The sequence below is a fragment of the Chiloscyllium punctatum genome, chromosome 9 (assembly GCF_047496795.1).
Source record: "Chiloscyllium punctatum isolate Juve2018m chromosome 9, sChiPun1.3, whole genome shotgun sequence".
Taxonomy (NCBI): Eukaryota; Metazoa; Chordata; class Chondrichthyes; order Orectolobiformes; family Hemiscylliidae; genus Chiloscyllium; species Chiloscyllium punctatum.
Genome location: NC_092747.1, coordinates 47,939,506 through 47,961,127, shown reverse-complemented (window position 1 = coordinate 47,961,127; position 21,622 = coordinate 47,939,506). Strand labels below are relative to the sequence as shown.

The 21,622-nt window shown below is 39.5% G+C and overlaps 1 protein-coding gene across 2 annotated transcripts in view; it reads left to right on the top strand.

Moving 5' to 3' along the window:
* The window catches only part of LOC140481368 (probable ribonuclease ZC3H12C), an 81,499-nt gene that overhangs the window by 11,257 nt on the left and 48,620 nt on the right, over positions 1-21,622 (top strand). The window contains exon 1 of one of the 2 annotated variants that reach the window (XM_072577449.1): positions 16,166-16,254. The exons of the other annotated variant lie outside the window; for it this stretch is intronic. Coding sequence (XP_072433550.1) covers positions 16,231-16,254 — 24 coding nt within the window. The 5' untranslated portion in view covers positions 16,166-16,230. Of the gene's footprint in view, positions 1-16,165; positions 16,255-21,622 lie in introns of those variants that run through there. 2 annotated transcript variants of the gene reach the window in all.

The window sequence follows — 21,622 nt, the reverse complement described above, 5'->3', positions numbered from 1 at the left end:
GATGAACTAGGAAGGCAGTTCAATGGTTCCTATCCACAGTGTTCACCGAAATGATTCTTTTTACTTGTCAGGGCATGCAGCTCCTTAATCTCCCTTTTCTAGGTATTTTCACATGCTTGCATGAGGCACAGAGAGACTGTCCATTCACATAAGTCTCACTGTGAAGTTTTGGCTAAGAGCCACTGGTTGCAACAACTGATGAGGGTAAATAAACTGGCTTACTTCAAACCTTTGTTTTTTTTAACTATAGAAAATGGACAGTTCCCTTCTTTGCTAGAGGTGTGATGGCTTTGGAGTAATCTTTCACAACCATAAGCTGTTTAGCTTACTTGGGAGCCATCATTTTGTTATTAGCAGGCAAAAGGCCTTTGTACTCGACAATGGTATATGTGGATTGGTGACCCAATCAATTACTTGTTGCTGGTGAAATCTCCTAGCATACATGTCCCCACAGTCTAACCCATCTGTAGTAACCTTTTCCACTGCTTGAATAATTGACAGTGTAAATAGCACTTGCAATGAATATCAGGTAATGCTTTTAAAAAATGCAGTAATGCTTTCCACAGTCCTTGGTTTTTAAACTAATCCTTTCCCTTTCTATTCACAATTAAGAGTACAGAAAAATAATAAAATAGTCTTTACAGCTTCTGGTGTTGGTTTTACAAACTTTCCTCGATTCGAGAGCTGTCCCAGCAGTTTAGAACTTAACAATATAGCATGTCACTTCTCAAGAAAGGAGAGAGAGAGAACTGAACTTTGAGCCAGTTAGCCTGACATCAGTAATTGGGAAAGTGCTGGAATTCATTCTCGGAGGAATCTTAATAATGAAAATTGAAATGATTGGGCCAAATCAACATTATTTTACAAAAGATTTGAGTTTTTTGAAGATGTACCTTGTAGGTTAATTGATGGAGAACCAATGAATGTGGTATGCCTAAATTTCTAAAAGGTGGTCGATTAATTTAAGTGTTTAGATGTGCGCTTGTGATGCCAAGCCACAAAGCTGTGGACCAAAAGCTGGAAAATGGAATTAGAATCAATAGGTGGTTGTTTTTGACCTGTGCGGGCACCAAGGGGCCTTTTTCTGTGCTGCAGATCTCTACTGCTCTAAAATGTCAAGCGATTAGTATACGAGAGAAGCTCATTGAAAGAGGATTGGTTAATGGACAGGAAACCGAAGAGAAATAAACTTATATTTTTACACCCAGGCTGTAATTAGGGGAATGCTGCATGAGTCACTGTTGGAAGTTGTAGATATTTACAATTTATATTAATGACTTGGATGAAGACAGGGTAATATATTTCAGTTTGCTAATTATACAAAGCTAGGTGAGGACACAAGCTGTAAGGAGATATAGTTGGTTTGAGTGAACAAGCACAAGGTTGGAGCATTGAGAAGTGAGGTTATTCACATTGGTTGTAAGAATGAAAAAATCTGAAGTATTTCTAAAGACATGAACTTGTAAATGTTGGTGCACAGAGGGACTTGGGCACGTCCAGGGAAAGTTAGTGTGCAGATACATTCACAATTTAGGAAAGCAAATAGCACAGTGTTCCTTCCTTTCCAAAGGATTTGGAGGAAAATAATAAAGTCGTCTTGCTGTACTTATATGGGACTTTGGTGAGACAGCACCCAAAGTATTGTGTACAATTTTAGTTTCTATATTTATGGAAAGACATTATTGCATTTATTGTACACTGAAGATTCACTCTATTGGACAGTCCTCTCATGCCAGGGATCAGTGATGAACAGCTGTGTAAATCATATCTGTGTTCATGAGAGTTTCGAAGAATGAGAGGTGTTCTAAATTAAACGCTCAAGTTAATGAAGGGACTTAACATGGTAGATGACCTTGTTTCCTCTAGATGAGAAAATCTAGAGTAAAGGTAGGATATCGGGATCTTCTAGGTCTGAGACAAGAAATATCTTCATGTGAAGGATTGTGAATCTTGTGGGCTTCTTTACCACCTAAGGTTGTGGATGTGTCAACATTGAATATGCTTAAGACTGACACAAACGCATCTTTGATCTCCTCAAATAGTCAAGATATGGGAGCAGATGGATTTGAAACCCAGGATCAACTATGATTGTACTGGTTGATGGAGCAGGCTGAACAGGCGAAATAGTCTTCTCCAGTTCCTATTTCTAATGTACCATTGCATCTGTTGTTAATGTTGTGCTAACCCTTTCTCGACCTTTCTGCAAAGTTTCATATGGTTTACTATGCTGTTATCTCCATTGCCCATCGTGCAGGTTACCAACTATTTAAGCATTAGCTATCTCTGTGCTAATGACATCCTCAATGATTAATCTTTGTCTTGTCTTTGCACTGACATCTCCAATCTGCTATAAAATTGATCCTTTGTTCCCTCCTTTCCTATTTGTTATTGCTTTGCATCAGTTTCTATCCATATACTGACAACCTCTAACTGTAGCTCTCCAACCCAATCTCTTTGCTCTATCTCACATTAGGTATGGTCAAGTCAAAATTTCCGGTTGCTGCACGTTCGGAGAGATTATTCCTTATTTCAGACTTCACCATGCATTTCACTACTTTTTCTGGTCAATTCGTCTTGCCACGTGAAACCTTGACGTACTGTTCACCAAAATCGAAATTCAAACTTCTTATGTTATTCTTGATCAAGATCGGTTTTTCCACCTTACGTGCTCCGTAAGATTGCCATCTCTCAATCCTGTTTCATCCTATCCAGTTGGACGCTGCATATCCCATCTTGCCAATTTGGGACTCAATTTCTCCAAACTTATTCCTGCTTACCTCTCATTATGTTTCCTAAATTCCTATTAAGAACTCTGCCACTTGCACTTTGTTCTGCACCAAGGCCAGTACATTTTGTGACTCATTTCTATTCGATGAAATTGCCTTTCTGATGTGATTAATTTTCTTGATTTTTTTTCTGCCTTAATTTCTCTATGATCTTAACCACTCCATATTTTTTCAGCACTGTATGAGCCTCTAACCCTGACTTATCTTCTATCCTCCTCCCGTTTGCCTACTAATGATGATGGTCTTGTCCAACTCTAAGTTGTTAGTGGCACGATGGTTCAATGGTTAGCACTTTTGCATCACAGCGCCAGGGACCCGGGTTCAATTCCTTTCTTGGGCAACTATCTGTGTGGAGTTTGCACATGCTTCCCGTGTCTCGGTGGGTTTCCTCTGTGTATTCCCACAATCCAAAGGTGTGCAGGTAAGGCGAATTGATCATGCTAAGTTGCCCGTAATGTTAGGTGGATGAGTCAGGGGTAAATGTAGGGTAGGGTAATGGGTCTGGGTGGGTTACTGTTCAGAGAGTTGGTGTGGACTTGTTGGGCTAAATGGCCTGTTTCCGTACTGTAGGGAATCTAATCTAAATCTTTCTCTCCAATCTGTTTATCTCTCCTCCTTCTCAAAACCATTTTTTTTGTTCAAGTCATGAGATACTTCTCTCATGGTGATTTGCAGAGCAGCCTACCCCTCTAATTTTTGATGCATAATCCCTTCCGAAGGAGCTAATTCTCTGCCTGTACCCTTACTCTTCAGATGTTGTGTTTTAAAGGCACTATCTGGGTTCAAGATATCATATCCAAAACAAACCTTGCTATATTTTTTGCGAGGTACACAATTTATCTGCATCAATATTCTTTGTTCTTCACTGGTGAACCTGACCTCTTGTTCTCTCTTATAACACTCCTGTTAAAATTTCCTTATTTCCATAACCATATCCTTGTACATTGTTGTCATCATCCATGATCTTGCTGCTTTGGTCTGTGAATACTGCAATATTTTCAGATCATTTCCTTGTCTTCTGTATCCATTTGTCTTCTCAATCTCACACACTATCAACCAGATTGCATGGGTGTTAGGGGTGATGCGTGAGTGTCAGTATGAAGAAAACCTTCTGTCGGACTCTGTTTGAAAGCATTCTTCGAAATGTTATCATCTTAGCCTTGAATTTACCATGTACTATGATATTTCATTATTTGCTCAATCGTTGCTTCGCTTCCCCCTTTTTTTTAAGTGTTGTTGACCCCAGCCAAAACGTTACACTGTACTGTCCTGGTCAATTTCCCCTATTATGACCTTCATCTTAAATTCAAGTCTAAGGGGCATTGACTGATTGGTTTAACTCATTAATAAGTGTGATTGAAACTCTCAAGCTATACTGGGTCATGTTTTTCTCTGCCAAATCCACCCACTTTTCTTCGAGAAAGTGGGAAACTATAAACCGGTTAATCTGACATCAGTTATTGGAAAAGTGCAGACTTGGATTGATGTCTTAACAATGCCCTTTTAAAGTATCAACATGGTTTTAACAAAAATAAATCATAGTTGTCCAATTTGAGTTTCTGAGGATGTAGTTGGTTGGAATGGAGGAAGGGAAACCAGTAAATGGATTGGATTTCTACAAGGCAGTTATAAGGTGCCATACAAAGTTTAAGGGCTCATGGATTTGTAGAAAAGTATTAGCATGGATAAAAGATTGGTTAGTTGTTCTGAAGCAGAGTAAAGATGGATGGGCATTTTCAAAGAGACAGGCTGTAACTAGTGGAATACCAGAAGAATCAATACCTGGGCCTTGGATATTTACAAGCTATGTTTATGACTTGTCTAAAGAAACAGCAATGTCTCTTAGTTTGCTGACTATATGTAGCCTGCAAGGATGCAACCTGATTGAGTCCAAGCTGTCTTTAACCGATTCTCACTTACTGCTAAAAACACAACACCCTGTATGAAATAGTTAATGTAGTTTTTTAAAATATTAAAGTATCCTGTACTTGGTGATGGATGGATTGCCTATTAAAATCACCATTTTTTTAAAAAGTTCAAACTTGAATGGCTGCTCTTCAGCCTGAGACAGAGCAGTTTATGGCAAAACTGGAGATGCTAAACAAAATATCACTGATTATCTAGCTGCAGGAATTGGATTTACAGGACATTCTAGGCAAGCAGTCAGTCCAGCATTGAGGTATTGAAGATGGATGTTATCAATACACATGAAATCGGACCCATTCTTGCAGCTGATTTCTCAAAATGGTTTGATGTAGGCAATGTAATGGGAGATCCAATGAATATTTCCTTTTGACAGATGTGAGAGGAGTTAAGCAATTGATATAAATTGTTATAATCTCTGTAGGGATCAATTTTATTGTTTCTTTTACAAACGCTTTATTTTCTCATTACTGCAAAGGTTCACACAACAAGATTTTAAACTTTTTTAAGATTTTTACAATAACAAACTAAAAGAAACACTGAAATAGAACAATTCCTGGGTATATTCAGGGCCTGGCAGCATCATGGGGAGAAATCAAAGTTAACATTCTGACAAACATCTATTCATAGGCAATATATGCTACAGGCTACTCAATATCACAATGGTTTTCTGTTGACTTTTCCCAAAGCCTGTCTCTGTGACACTGAGAGTCTTGTAATTATCCTCCTAGAACCTTGCACCCCAAATAAACTGTATTCCATCTTGAAATTAAACAGCTGCATTTTATAAAATATAGCATTTCTCACAGCTTCCTGAGAGCTTTGAAGGCTTAAATAGTTTACCCACAATCAGCAATATAGAGCATCAGAGTTATTGAAAAATGTGCCTCTTCCTGTCGTCCTCTTCTCCCCTCAGTCGAAGTAAAACGTTGAGAGACGCAGTGTAGTTTTACCTCCATCTTTATTCTGGGCCCTGGAGGGGGAGAGAGAGTTACCAGCCATGTGCACAGAGACATATGTTCTTAGTCTTCTCTGGAAGAGCAGTTTCTTAATGAATTATATAGTCACTTTATAGGGAGGAGCATCCAGATAAGGCAACATATGTATTAATTGGGTGACTGTTACAATCAGTGAGTGTCAATAGCAAAGATTTAGCCATCTGGTGTTATACAATGAATGTTCTTAACCTTAACTGGCTTCACATAAATGAATACTTTTCACCTTGTTAAACTGACCTTACATACTGAATTCTTTTAATATTGTTAAATGGCTCTACATAATGAGTGCTTTTCCACTTTGTTAACCCATTATCCTTGTCTGTAGTGCCCCATTGTTAACTGTAAGTTCTTATCTGATTGGAGTCGTGCTCAGCTGAACCTCCAGCTTCACAAAACTCAGAACCTTTTCCCTACTTGCTTATACCCTCTACAAATTCTCATTCCTGGCACTTCGACCTGGGTCTTGCTTGCCTCATTATATGTAAGCCACACAGGTCTATTGGGCAGAATTCAAAGAAGGTTACATGGCACCCTTTATCACTCCATAGTACCTTTAATGGTACACAGCCAAAACACAACTATCTTCTAAACTTCGTATTCGTAACAACATACACTGGCTGAGTACAGATAGGTAGAAATGGAACAGTGCAGGAGCAGTTCCACAAAGTTAGACAGAAAACTGGTTGTTTGATATGGATTTGAGTGTTTGATCACTTTGAAGAGAGTGAAAACCAACATATTGGTGTATTACTGCTGACTATGGGCTATTCAGTGCTGCAGGAAATCTCCAAGTTTTATTGATGGAATTTATGCTAGAGAATTAAAGCACTTGGGTGAGAAATAGGATACGATAGCATCGCTAAAGATGATAGAGTGAAAATTGAGATTAGAAATGAGGTTATGGCTGTAAAGGACAAGTGAGTTGAGGGTTTTTATAAAATTGACCTTTGGATTTATTGACATCTGTTTTGAAGAGTAATGGAATAACGTATGAAGAAAAGAAAACACATTTATGTGTAGTAACTTGATTGTAAGGAAACTTTAAATGATCGAGGTGCATAGAATAGAAACATAGAAAGCAGGAGCAGAAGTTGACCTTCCAGCCTTTCAAACCTGTACCACCATTTACCATGATCATAGCTGATCAGCCAACTCTACCTTGTTCCTGTGTTCTCCCCAACCCCCTTAATCCCTTTAGTCCTAAGAATTATATCTAACTACTTGAAAACCTTCAATGTCTTTGCCTCAATCATCTTATCGGACAGAGAATTCTACTGACTCATGATTTTGGTGTGAAAGGAGAGGATCAAAGGAGCAGAAAATGATCTTTGATTAGATGAGATTGCAGACAAGGATTGTGGAAAGCCAAGGATTCGGGTCAGAACAGACTGTTGTCTGTAAAAGTGAGACCTGGGTAAAAGGAAACGACAGTTGTGTGTATGTTCTTTGTTAAAGGATTTATCTTTTCTGAAAAAGGAACTTAAATTTGATCCTGCACTCTAAGGGTACAAGACATGAGATACTTTAAGCATTTCCTTTCCCCGCTCACTAATGTGATCAAGCCAAATATGGTGATCGGCAACTAATAGTGATTGATAGCTTATCCACTTGGGTATCCACAGCAGTTCTATTTTGTCACAATAGTTTCTATATTGTGGTCTGAGCCAGATTAAATAATTACAGAATAGGATAAGTAAACGGGCAAAAAATGCAGTGTTATCTGGGAAAATGTGGACTTGTCCACTTTGGCAGGAATAAAATCAAAGCCTATAATGTAAATGGAGAGAAATTGCACAACTAAGGCTTAGAGGGATCTGGGTATCTCGCGACATGAATCACAAGACGACAGCTTGCAGGTACAGCATGTGATCAAGAAGGCAAATTAAATGTAATTTATTGCAAAGGGAATGGAAAAGTTCCCCTCGATTGCAGAAACCGTTGACAAGATGACATTTGGAGTGCTGTGTACAATTAGTCTTCTCATTTAAGAAAGATGTAAATTAATTAGAAGCAACTTAGAGAAGGTTCATTTTACAGATGCCTGGACTGAAGGTTACTTTATAAGGAAACATTGGAGAAACTGGACCTGAATCCATTGTAATTCAGTGAGAGGTGGTCTTATGGATGGATATATATTAGACCCCGAGAAGAGTTGACGAGGTTGATGCTGAAAGGGTATTTTCCTTTTGTGGGAGAGACCAAAACTAGGAGTCACAATAATAAGGGGTCTCACAATCAAAGTGGAAGAAAGTGGGAATTTTATTAAGGGGTGAGAGAGTTTGTAACTTTCTTCCCAGACAGCGTTGGAGAGGGGATCATTGAATATTTTTAAGACAGAGGTAGATTCAAGTTAGGCAAGCGAATCAAAGGTAAATGGAATGCAGAATTCAAAGCACCACCGTGTCCGCCATGATACTATCGAGTGGTGGTACAGGTTCAAGGAGCCATTTTCTGTTTCTGATTCAAATTTTTTATGGTCCTTTGGGAATTGCTGTGTTATACTTTGAATACTGTCATTGGTTTAAGTATTGCCCTGCTGAACATACCTGACTGCACAACAGGAATTACTCTTCTTGGATAATTGGCTTCCACTTGCCCTCCTTTCTCTCTGCTTTTGCTCACCTTCTGGCTGGCATGTTAACATTCATGGGCATCTCATCCATATTCTTGTACTAGTCAAGTTGTATCTTTTTTAATTGTTGTTTAGTTATAAACTGCTGAAAAGCCTGTCATCAAGTTAGACCAGGAGATTGAATCATGGTCCTAGTATGTTATCCGGGATTGGGTTTTAAATCCTAGCTATTGTTCTAGGGTAACAATTCAGATAAATCACTGGGAAGCAAGTGTCCAATTCATCTTGCAATTTTCTTCCCCAACTACAATCAAATACTAGGCTTTCCTCTGTATATTTCCTCTAAGTGGAATAAACAGCTTCCTCCAGTCTCTAATATTATTCCTCCAATATTGAATTCTATAGCTGCTGCACAATTATTTGTCTGCTTTGAAATCTCACCAACTTTAATTTTGAATTGATCAATGTGTTTGGCGCTCCTTCCTAATCCTGTATCACCATTTTTTGCGATCAGGATTGGCGGAATGCATTGTGTACCAGTGAGGTAGTAGCCTTGATGGCATACCTTGATAGTCGTAGAGATATCAAGCACAGAAACAGACCCTTCAATCCAACTCGTCCATGCTGACGAGATATTCTAACCTAATCTAATCCCATTTGCCAGCACTTGACCCATATCCCTCTAAACCCTTCCTATTCATGTACTCATCCAGATGCCTTTTAAATGCTGTAATTTTATCAGCCTCCACCACTTGCTCTGGCAGATCATTCCATACATGCATAACCCTCTGTGTGAAAAAGGTTGCCCCTTGGGTCCCTTTTCATATCTTTTCCCCTCACCCTTAAACTATGCCCTCTGGTTCTGGACTCTTTCTCCTCTTCTTCCCCCCCCCCCACAAGGGAAAAGACCTTGTCTCTTTACTCTATCCATGCCCCTCATGATTTTATAAACCTCTACAAAGTCATCCTTCATCGTCTGATGTTCCAGGGAAAACGACTCCAGTCCATGCGCCTCTCCTTGTAGCTCAAACCCTCTAACCGTGGCAGTATCTTTGTAAATCTTTTCTGGACCCTTTCAAGTTTCACAACATTCTTCTGATAGGAAGGAGACCAGAATTGCACAGACTATTCCAAAAGCTGTCTAACCAGCGTCCTGTACAGTCGCAACATGACATCCCAACTCCAATACTCAATGCTCTGACCAGTAAAGGAAAGCTTATCAAATACCTTCTTCACTACCCTATCTACTTGCTACTTTACTTACAAGGAACTATGAATGTGCATCCCAAGGTCTCTTAGTTCATCAAAACACTGTTGGATCTTACCATTAAGTGTGTAAGTCCTGTTCTGATTTGCTTTTCCAAAATGCAGCACCTCATTTGTCTAAATTAAACTTCATCTACCACTCCTCAGCCCATTGGCCCATCTGATCAAGATCCCATTGTAATCTGAGGTAACCTCCTTCATAGAACATAGAACATAGAACATAGAACAATACAGCGCAGTACAGGCCCTTCGGCCCTCGATGTTGCGCCGATCAAAGCCCACCTAACCTACACTAACCCACTATCCTCCATATACCTATCCAATGCCCGCTTAAATACCCATAAAGAGGGAGAGTCCACTACTGCTACTGGCAGGGCATTCCATGATCTTACGACTCGCTGAGTGAAGAACCTACCCCTAACATCAGTCCTATATCTACCCCCCCTTAATTTAAAGCTATGCCCCCTTGTAATAGCTGACTCCATACGCGGAAAAAGGTTCTCACTGTCAACCCTATCTAACCCCCTAATCATCTTGTACACCTCTATCAAATCACCCCTAAACCTTCTTTTCTCCAAAGAAAACAACCCCAAGTGCCTCAGCCTTTCCTCATAGGATCTTCCTACCATACCAGGCAACATCCTGGTAAACCTCCTCTGCACCCGTTCCAGTGCCTCCACATCCTTCCTATAGTATGGCGACCAAAACTGCACACAATATTCCAGAAGCGGCCGCACCAGAGTCTTATACAACTGCAGCATGACCTCAGGACTCCGGAACTCAATTCCTCTACCAATAAAGGCCAGTACGCCATATGCCTTCTTCACTGCACTATTTACCTGGGTGGCAACTTTCAGAGATCTGTGTACATGGACACCAAGATCCCTCTGCTCTTCCACACTACCAAGTAGTCTACCATTAGCCCAGTAATCCATCTTTTTATTACTCTTACCAAAGTGAATCACTTCACACTTAGCTACATTGAACTCCATTTGCCACCTTTCTGCCCAGCTCTGCAGCTTCTCTATATCCCGCTGTAACCTGCCATATCCTTCCTCACTGTCTACAACTCCTCCGACTTTCGTATCATCCGCAAACTTGCTCACCCAACCTTCTAACCCTTCCTCCAGGTCATTTATAAAAATGACAAACAGCAATGGTCCCAAAACAGATCCTTGCGGAACACCACTAGTGACGGCACTCCAAGATGAATCTTTGCCATCAACTACTACCCTCTGTCTTCTTCCAGAGAGCCAATTCCTAATCCAAACCTCCAACTCACCCTCAATGCCATATCTCTGTATTTTCTGCAGTAGCCTACCATGGGGGACCTTATCAAACGCCTTACTAAAATCCATATATACTACATCTACCGCTTTCCCCTCATCTACCTCCTTCGTCACCTTCTCAAAGAATTCAATAAGGTTTGTGAGGCACGACCTGCCCTTCACAAAACCATGCTGACTATCCTTGATCACATCATTCTTATCCAGATGTGCATAAATCCTATCCCTTATAATTCTCTCTAAGACTTTGCCCACAACAGAAGTGAGACTCACTGGCCTATAGTTACTAGGATTATCCCTACTCCCCTTCTTGAACAAGGGAACCACGTTTGCTAGCCTCCAGTCCTCTGGCACTACTCCTGTAGACAAAGAGGTCACAAAAATCAAGGCCAATGGCTCTGCAATCTCCTCCCTTGCTTCCCAGAGAATCCTAGGATAAATGCAATCAGGCCCAGGGGACTTATCTATTTTCACCCTTGCCAGAATTTCCAACACCTCTTCTCTACATATCTCAAAGCCATCCATTCTACTTATTCGTGCCTCAGTATTCATATCGACAACAATGTCCTGTTCCTGAGTGAATACTGACGAAAAGTATTCATTCAGCGCCTCCCCAATCTCTTCAGCCTCCACACGCAACTTCCCATTACTATCCTTGATTGGACCTATTCCTTCCCTAGTCATTCTTTTATTTCATTGTCTACTACATCTTCAATTTTGGTGTCACCTGCAAACTTACTAACTATACCTGTTATGTTCACATCCAAATCATTTATATAAATGATGAAAAGCAGTGGACTCAGCACTGATCCTTGTGGTACAGCATTGGTCACAGGCCTCCAGTCTGAAATGCAATCCTCCACCACCTCCCTCTGTCTTGTGTCTTCGAGCCAGTTCTGTATCCAAATGGCTAGTTTTCCCTGTATTTCACATGTGCTGACACAAGGAGCTGAACAGTCATCTTTTGAATGAGTGAGCAGGTTTGCAATGAAGTGAATTGGGCTTCAGCAAGTTGATGATAAATAGAAATTGGGAGGATTTTTTGGCTACAAGTCTGAGGTCGGCTTGTGCATGAAATCTATTATTATAGAAGTCTATACAGTAATTATGTATTTACTGTTTAAGTTCAAAAGGATTTTACAAAGGGTACAATAGGTAGTTTGCAGCAGTTCAAGAAGGCAGCTCATCATCACCACCACCTCAACGGCAGCTAGGGACAGATAATAAATTCTGGTCAGTCAGTCTCACCCACATCCCACAAATAAATTAATTTATTTTTGAAAAATGTTTTAAATAACTGAATAAAATGTTAAGTTTCTGAATGCTTTGAAGAATCTGTTTTGGACAATTTTTTCTTGCATTTGCCTTACAACAGAGACTGTGCCTGGAGTTGTCCTTGAAGGCCTAAAGTCGCACTGTCTTTGGGAAGGGATCTCACTGCTACACATTGGAGGCAATTCGGGAGAATGTGTGTCAGGTGTTTGGTTAGACAGATTTTAAGGGACTTGATGACTATGGGGAAAAGATGGGAAAATAGAATTGAAGGATTATTAGATCAGCCATGATCTTGTTGAATCTGCTCCACCATTCAATGGAATGAATGGCCTGTTCCTAGATCTTATGGACAGGAGAGAGCAGCATCGTTTGTGCAGCAAAAGTAAGTGTGCTGCAGTAGGTATTGTGAAAGTGAGGACTGCAGATGCTGGAGAGTCAGAGTTGAAAAGTGTGGTGCTAGAAAAGCACAGCTAGTCGGGCAGCAGCCGAGGTAAATCCTGATGAAGGGCTTAGGCCTGAAACGTCGACTGTCCTGCTCCTCGGATGCTGCCTGACATGCTATGCTTTTCCAGCGCCACACTTTTTGACTCTGTACTAGTTATTGTATCTGATAGATGAAAGTTATCTATCCTGTCAGGTCATAGAGTTATAGAGAAGTACAGCTTGGAAACAGACCCTCTGGTCCAATTCATCGGTGCTGACCAGATATCATAATTTAATCTAGTCCCACTTTGCTAACATTTGGCCCATATCCCTCTAAACCCTTCCAATTCATATCACCGTCTAGATGCCTTTTAAGCATTTGTAATTGTATCAGTTGCTGCCACTTCCTCTGGCAGCTCGTTCCATATACTCGCCACCCTCTGTGTGTAAAAGTTGCTTCTTCTGTCCCTGTTCAATCTTTCTCTTCTCACCTTAAACCGATGTCCTCTAGTTTAGGACTCCCGACCCTAGGGAAAAGACCTTGGCGGTTCACTCTATCCCTGCCCTTCATGACTTTATGAACTTCTATAAGGTCACCATTCAGCCTCCAGTGCTCCAGGGAAAATAGTCCCAGCCTATTCAGCCTTTCCCAGTAGCTCAAACCCGTCAACCTTGGCGTCATCCTTGTAAATCTTCTCTGAACACTTTAAAGTTTCACAATATCTTTCCTACAGCTGGGAGAACAGAATTGAATGCAGTATTCCAAAAGTGGCCTAACAAATGTCCTGTACAGCTGGAAAATGACATCCAAGCTCCTACACTGTATGCACTGAGCAATAAAAGCAAGTGTATCAAATGTCCCCTTCACTATCCTGGCACATTCAAGGAACTATGAACCAGCACCTCTTTGTTCAGCAACACTCCCCAGGACCTTACCATTGTGTATATGTCCTGCCCTGAATTGTCTTACCAAAATGCCTCTCATTTACCTAAAGTAACCTCCATCTGCCATTCCTGTTCTCTCAACGCTTGAATGTCCATGTCTGGAGCATTCACCAAAGCAATACCTCCATAGACATTCTGAAGCCCTCCTTTTAGGCATGGCAGCATTGACATTAATGACCAGGAAGAGCTTGCTACTAGTTGCTTGGCATGGTAACATCATGTCCATCCAATGGTAATTTGTTTAGAGTCTCAACATTTTAATGGCGAAACTGAGCAGCAGTAAAGAAGGAAAGGAAGCAAATGCTGCCATTTAGACCCCAGTACACCTAAGGATTTTCTGTCTAATGCTCAAGGATTAGAGAATCTGGTCGCTCCTTGGCATGAAGACTTGTGGCAAAAATAATCATACCCTGAATTGATGTCATAATTGTACCAAAAAATAACCACTGTCACCGATTTTAATTAGTGCTTGATAATGAAATTGCTCAGTGATTCTATCAGGGTCTATTGTCGCAACAATTTATCTAGCACAACTAGATTGTAAGTGTCAGGAATAAGGTCCGATCAACCCTATTTTGGAGAACCGGCCCGGCGCACTTGGGCGTTGGTTTCATACATTGCACCAAACAGAAGTCTTCTGGATATGCACACTAAAACTAATGGTATTACTCAAATGTGAGCAGAAAGTTATAAACGGCTAGAACAAAGAGGCTGAAGTGCTGAACCTAAAGCTTTAAGTGTAAACATCATTTAAGTTTTTGTTTTCAATTCCATTCTTACAGCATTCAGCATGCCTACAGAAGTTGTATCTCAGACAAGAAACTGACACAGTGAGGAGTCTATTTGGTTTATTAAAATGTTTGACAGATGGTTGCTAATGTTTATTCAGTTCCTTTTATTCTGTGAAATTCCAAACAACCTCATTCATTATATTTATTTTAAACTCAATATATAAAGGTAGGTGATGACCAATAATTCTTTGCAGATTAGTGACAACATTTAACATGTTAAAAGCATGCAGATATAGTTTCTGTATACAACATTTGAAATTTTTACCTTATTTGAACATGATTTGTTTCAAGCCTTTTTTACATTTGACAAGGTAGGATTTATTGAGACAGACTCTTATTATAACAGACTCTTAGGAATGAGCGTGCTTTTGACTAGTTGGAAAATATCTGTTTTAAAGAATGTTTCCTATAACTAAAGCTCCAGTATTTTGAAAGCTGCTACAGCCATAATATTAGATGGGTGGGGGTGGTCAGATTGAAGAAGAGGATAAACAGCAGATATTAAACCGGTTATTAAAGATGTGAAAAAAAAGTGGAAAAGGAAAAAGGTAGGAAGGGTGATTTGAAAAGGGGGATCCTTACGGGTTGAGGACAAAAGGGGCAATGATTAAGAAGTTTTGAATTTGAGTTCTTTTTAAAAAAAGATTTAATAGTTGAGTTTTTCCTTCCTTTTTGAGTAGCTGCAAACTTTCATTACTTCGCAAAATTAATTCGGGAGTTAAAATCTTCCCAATAATCTTCGTGAAAAATCAGACATGAATTTACAAAATGGCCAGGAATTTCACCCCAAGAGCAAGAAAAAGTATTTCTTTTGAGGTGGTTAGTGCACACATTTTCCTTGAATTCTTTGAAACTGAGAGAATTTCAAATTTAGACATAGACCTTTGATCATCAGTTCACCCAAGTAGTTGTTTGTGTTGCTCATTTGTTCAACATTAATTTAGTGTCCTGAGATGCCTATTACCACCTCTGAGGGGAAGATTTAGTAGTTACAGTAAGTACTAGGCAAGCCTGTATTTAAGTGCTTTTCAAATTATTTGAACTTCAGGATGGCATTTACTATTTTGATTTTTTTTTTGTTGTTACCAGTGAATATTAGTGACCACAAAGTTCATTTCTTGTTTGATATAGTTGGTGACTCAAAGAATATTTGCTTTTCTTTCTAATGAATTGTTATAAATTCTAGTTATAGTGGAATCCTTTGGATAGTGAGCTGTACTGTTGGTTTCAGAATAGTTTTGTTGCTTGAATTTTGGGAACAGTGAATTTTTTTTTTGATGAAGCATCTTTAACCCTTTGGTTAGTGCTCTCTGAATACGATGTGACCTTTGCTTTAAAAGTACAATCTGATCGTTCTCATCTTTAATCCTTCAAATTCAAGCTTTGTGAGCGGAGTACAAAAAGACAGTTTTTTTAAAAAATATGACCGTTAAGTTTGATCCTACAACTTTTTGTAGGACTTGTATAATGACAACACACAAGTAAAACCTGCATATTTTAAACATAAAGCAGATATTGTCTTTCAACATGTCTTGTCTCTTTACAATAGTAACAGGATTTTGGTGAGGTCCACAACTAGCCAGGTGTTTTTGCTGACAGCCTGCTGCCTAATGACTCATGCCCTCATTCAGCAGCTGCCTGCTAGTTCCCTTTGTTGTTGGCATTGTTGCTGCACACCCCTTGTTAATACACATGATGCCCAGGGCAGACCTTGGTTGACATCAGTGTACTTGTCTTAAGAGGCCCCAAGACCTGACGTGGGATAGAAGTTGGTTTGCATTTGCCTCAGAAACTAATTGTGAGCTACATGATCTCTTATTGGCTAGAAATGCGCTTTGGTAATAAGGGAAAGCATAGACATTGTTGGTCCATCTGTTCAGCTATTCATTGTTTTCATTGACTGCTTGGATGTCTGCAGCTCAAAGTGTATTTGGATTTTTTTTGTTAACTGCAACATAGAATCAAATGTCTGCCAGCTTTTCAGCTAATGTAAGTGCTAGAAATAACTTCAAAAAGCATAATTTTTGTAATTTATTGTGCTGGGACGGTTTATACTAGTAAATATAGAATGTAAGATAAGGATTGTGAAGTTAAGTCAGTCCAGAATTTGTTTCGTGATGATTTGGATGACTTCCTTTTCATCACTTCTGAATTACAACCCATCTTGTACTTAGAAAATTTAGTGCCAGAATCGTGCATAGTTTTACAGTTGCATTATAATCCAACATTTTAGAACCTTCAGTTAAACTCATTTTATAAAACCTGTAAACTATTTTGATGAAACAAAATCGTTGAGATGAAACAGTTAGAAAGCAGCTCCATTGTCTTTGGCATTTATGTAAACAAACTGCTGCAGAAATTCTATTTTTCACTAACCTTGGTGAAAGATTTATCCAAAAATATTTCAAGTTTTAATGTTTTTGTGTATGAAATTAAATTATGATATAACTTCTCAAAAATCGGCAACAACTTTGTTTCAAAAGTAAATAAAAACAAGACAATTGTGGGCACCTTTTTAGAAACAGTTCCCACTCACTAATCTACTCTAGATTTCCAACATTTGTTTCTTCCAGAATGATTGTTGTTTTTCCCAGTTTCTGTACTGCTCCATTTCATTTGTTCAAAACAAAGCAGTGCTAAGTTACCTTCAGGATTTCTCTTTGTGTATACTATCCTGCATTTGTAAGCTTTGCAGTAATATAATTGTGCTTTTATCTGTGTTTTGTGTTTGCAATTTAGTGCTATAATGCAGTAAAGTTTATCCAGGAACGGGTTAAAACGCATTACTAATTTGTCATACATGCAGCGTTAAAGCAAACGTTTCAGAGACCAGACCACCAGTTGCTTGACTTCAGCCTTTGTAGACATCTGGTAGTCCTTTTGCATTAACCAGTTAATTTTATGTGAGACTTTTTTTTTTCATTTTCCAGACCCTGGTTCCACAAATTATTTGTTATTTTTGGATTTTAAAATTAGTGAGGGGGTTCAGCTTGATGTAATCATTTGATAGCTACAGGAGTGTGTATGTTATGTACTATATCTTAAAAATGTGCCATTGCCATTCTACACATTTCTGCTTCAGTAGACAAAAGTGCATTAGAGAACTTGGAACTGAGAGCCTACATACTAATTTATGTAACAGTTTTATTTTAGAATTTACTAACATTTGCATTGATTTCTGTCTTAACCTTTCCATTGGGTGTAGTTAGTTACTTGACCAGCTGTCCTTTTTACAAATGAACCAGGCTCGATTTAAAAAAAGATGGTTTTGTTTCTAATTTCTGATTGAAATGTAACTCTTAAAATTACATCATGGCTGGGGAAGTTTTGGGGTATTGAATAAAAGCAGATGAAAGGATGTGGAAAATTGTATAGAATTCTTGTTGTAATAGACAAGTGAAAGCAGTAACTTGAGTTAATTGTCAAGAGTCAGACCCTGTAGTCGAACTTATTTGTGCTGACTAGACATCCCAACCTGACCTAGTCCCATTTGCTAACATTTGGCCCATATCCCTCTAAACCCTTCCTATTCATATATCCATCCAGATGCCTTTAAAATGTAATTGTACACACCTCCACCACTTCCTCTCTTCTTTCCATACATGCAGAAGTTAGTCCTCAGATTCTTTCTAAATTTTTCCCTTCTCGCCTTCAATCTATGCCCTCCAGTTTTGGACTTCCCCGTCCTAGGAAAAAGATCTTGGCTGTTCATCCTATCCATGTCCCTCATGATTTTATAAACCTTTTATAGAGTCACCCTTCAGCCTCTGAAGCTTCAAGGTAAAAAGCTCCATTCTCTATAACTCAGATCCTCCAAAATTCTACACCTCCTGTTTATCTGAATTTAAACTCCATCTGCTGCTCCATTGGCCAATTGGCTCGTCCAATCATTGTACTCTGAGGTAATCTCCTTCACTTTCCACTACACTACCTATTTTTGTCATCTGCAAATTTACTAACCATGCCTCCTATATTCGTATCCAAATTGTTAATATAAATGAAGAAAAGCAGTGGACCAAGCACCAATCCTTGAGGCACACCACTGGTGACAGGCCTCCAGTCCAAAAAGCTGCCACCATCCTCTGACTCCTTTTATATCCAGTTGGATAGCTCCCCCTGAATCCCATGTGATCTAACTGTACTAACCAGCCTACCATGTGGAACCTTGTCAAGCACTTTTACCGAAGTCCATGTAGACAAAAGTTAACTGCTCTGCTTTTATCAATCTTCTTTGGTACCTCTTCAAAAAATTCAATCAGTATAATGATACATGACTTCACACGCACATAGCTATGTTGAATATCTCTAATTAATCCATGCCTTTCCAAATGTATGTAAATCCTGTCCCTCAGAATTCCCTCCAGCATCTTACCCACCGCTGAAGTAAGACTGACAGTTTTATAGTTCCCTAGCTTTTCCTTACAGCCTTTCTTAAGTAATGGTACCATATTAGCCAACCTCCAGTCTTCCAGCACCTCACCCGTGGCTGCTGACGATACAGATATCTCAGCAAGGGGCCCAGCAATCTTTTCCATGGGTTCTCACTAAGTTCTGGGAAATACCTGGTCGGGCCCCAAGGATTTATCTTCCTTTTTAAGACCAGCAACATCACTTCTTCTGTAATATTCTGGGGCAGCACAGTGGCTCAGTGGTTAGCACTGCAGCCTCACAGCTCCAGGGACCCAGGTTCAATTCCAGCCTCGGTCCGTGCGGAGTTTGTGCACACTCCCCATGTCTGCATGCATTTCCTCTGTGTGCTCCAATTTCCTCCAACAGTCCAAAGATGTGTAGGTAAGGTGAATTGGCCAAGCTAAGTTGTCACATAGTGTCCAGGGATGTGTAGTTTAGAGGTATTAGCCAGGGAAATGTAGAATAATAGGGTAGGGGAATGGGTTTTGGTGAAGGGTTGGTTTGGACTTGTTGGGCCAAAGGGCCTGTTTCCACATTGTAGGGATTTTATGAACTGTTTTTAAGCACTGTTTATTTCCCCAGGTTCCCTCACTTCTATGTCCTCCTCCACACTAAATGCTGAGATGCAAAATATTTGTTTAGTAACTCACCAGCCTTTTGTGGTTCTGCATATAATGGCCACGATGATCTTTAAAGTGCCCTATTCTCTCCCTAGTTACTTGTTTGCCCTTAATGTATTTATAAAATCTCTTTGGATTCTCTTTGACTGTATTTGCAAAGCTATCTCATGTCCCCATTTTGTTCTCCTAATTTCTCTCTTAAGTATACTCCTACAGCCTTTATACTCCCCTAGGGATTCATTTTATCCCAGCTGTCTAAACCTGACAGATGCTGCCGCCTTTATCTAGACCAGAGCCTCAATTTCTCTAGTCATGATGAGGAGACCAGAGAGAGGCAGAGACCTTTAACAGGAGTTAGAGATATCACAAATATTAAGCAAACTGTTTGAAACAAAGTTGATTTACTTGACTTTTAATTGATCCCAGTAAGTGGGCTGGAATTTCTGAACATCAGCCAGAACAACCCTTATGTACATATTTCTGTCTGGGCTGTGATTAACAGCAAGATTCCAGCCACTCTAATGTCTTGTGAACTAGCTGGTGTCTCAGTAGTGTATAAGAACAACCAAATGTCTTCCCACATTCTCAGCAGTTGGAAGGTTTCTCTTCCCAGTGCAGACTTGTTGATGTTTCAGAAGGGCACATGTCTGATTTGAATCTTTTTGCACACGTGAAGCAGGTGTATGGTCTCTTTCCCCCATGTGAGAATGTCCATACACAGTGAGATCAGATGGTTGCTTGAATCCAGTTCCACAGTGAGATTATCTAAATGGTATCTTGTCAGTGTGAACATGTTCCTTGGGACATTAGTTTCCCAAACCTTCTATAGTGGTTGCTACAGAGTTAGTAACGTTTTTAAAATATATAAAACATTAAAATATTATATACATAATATATACATAAAACATTAAATTCATGGTATAGTTTTGAACAGGTCAGCATTTGAATAATAACTTTTAAATTGTGGTTGGTAGGTACATTTTTCACTTTTTCCACCTGAAGGTTTAACACTGGATAACATTTTTTCTTAAGGTAATATGTTCAGAATTGATATGCAATTTTTGTTCATTTATCCTGCAATACTAGCACCCTGTAACATTTATGCCATCTAGTTTTAGAGTTATAGAGTCATACAGAAACAGACCCTTTGGTCCAACTCGTCCAGGCCAACCAGGTAGCCTAAATTAATCTAGATCCATTTGGCTCATATCCCCCTCAACCTTCCTTTTAAATGTTATTGTACCAACCTCCACCACTTCCTCTGGCAGGTTATTCCATTACATGCACCTTCCTCTGTGTGAAAATATTGCCCCTTGTCCAGTAAGCTCATTTGTCCTTAATACTGTGGTATAGAGGATCTGTGTAAGATGGACGACTATTGTGCCATTTTGTTGCTTGTCATTATGGTTTGAATAATTGGTGTATGTTATCTTGCTTGATTTCTAAAGTGGAGTCTTTTAATTTGTATGATGTAAGTTTGGGGTGGCACCGTAGCTCAGTGGCTAGCACTGTTGCCTCACAGCACCAAGGACTCGTAGGTTCGATTCCCACATCAAGCAGCTGTCTATATGGAGTTTGCACATCTACATCGTGTCTGTGTGGGTTTCCTCCGGGTACTCCTGTTTCCTCCCACAACCCAAAGATATGCAGGTTAAGTGAATTGGCCGTGCTAAATTGCCTGTAGGTTAGTGCAGTATTCAGGGGTAAAAATAGAGTAGGGGAATGGGTCTCGGTGGGTTCCTCTTCAGAGGGTCGGTGTGGACTTGTTGGGCCAAACAGCCTGTTTCCACACTGTAGGTAATCTAATCGAGTAAGTGTAGCAATCTGTTGTGAACTGGGAGTTACTCCAAAACTTCAGCAGCTGATCATTCTGGGGAAAATATGCAGTAGTGTTACAGTCTATAATTGTATTAAATGTGTTGCTTAAATATGATCACATACATTTTCTCGGGGGGTGGAGCTGGGAAATTAATGTTTTATAGTTTTAATTTTTAAGGTTTTTTTAAACCGTTATTTTGCTTTATGATCTGCCTTGGTAGATAAACTCAAACAAAAGTAGATGTCTAATGACTTTCTGGTTATGAGTTGGTGCACTATATATAAAATTGCCAATAAAGAGATGAATATTACCTATTGAATAACTTCTCCATTTGTGATAGAATACTGTCTATAAGACAATGATGTCGGTGTTCCATGATTTGTTTGGCAGTTGCATTGTTCTAAAAGGGCAAACCAGACACACTCAAGCCTCTGCACTCTTTGGCCTTTGTTCATTCAAAATTGTTCATTCAGTATTGGTGCATTCATGATGGTATGTTGAAGCATTG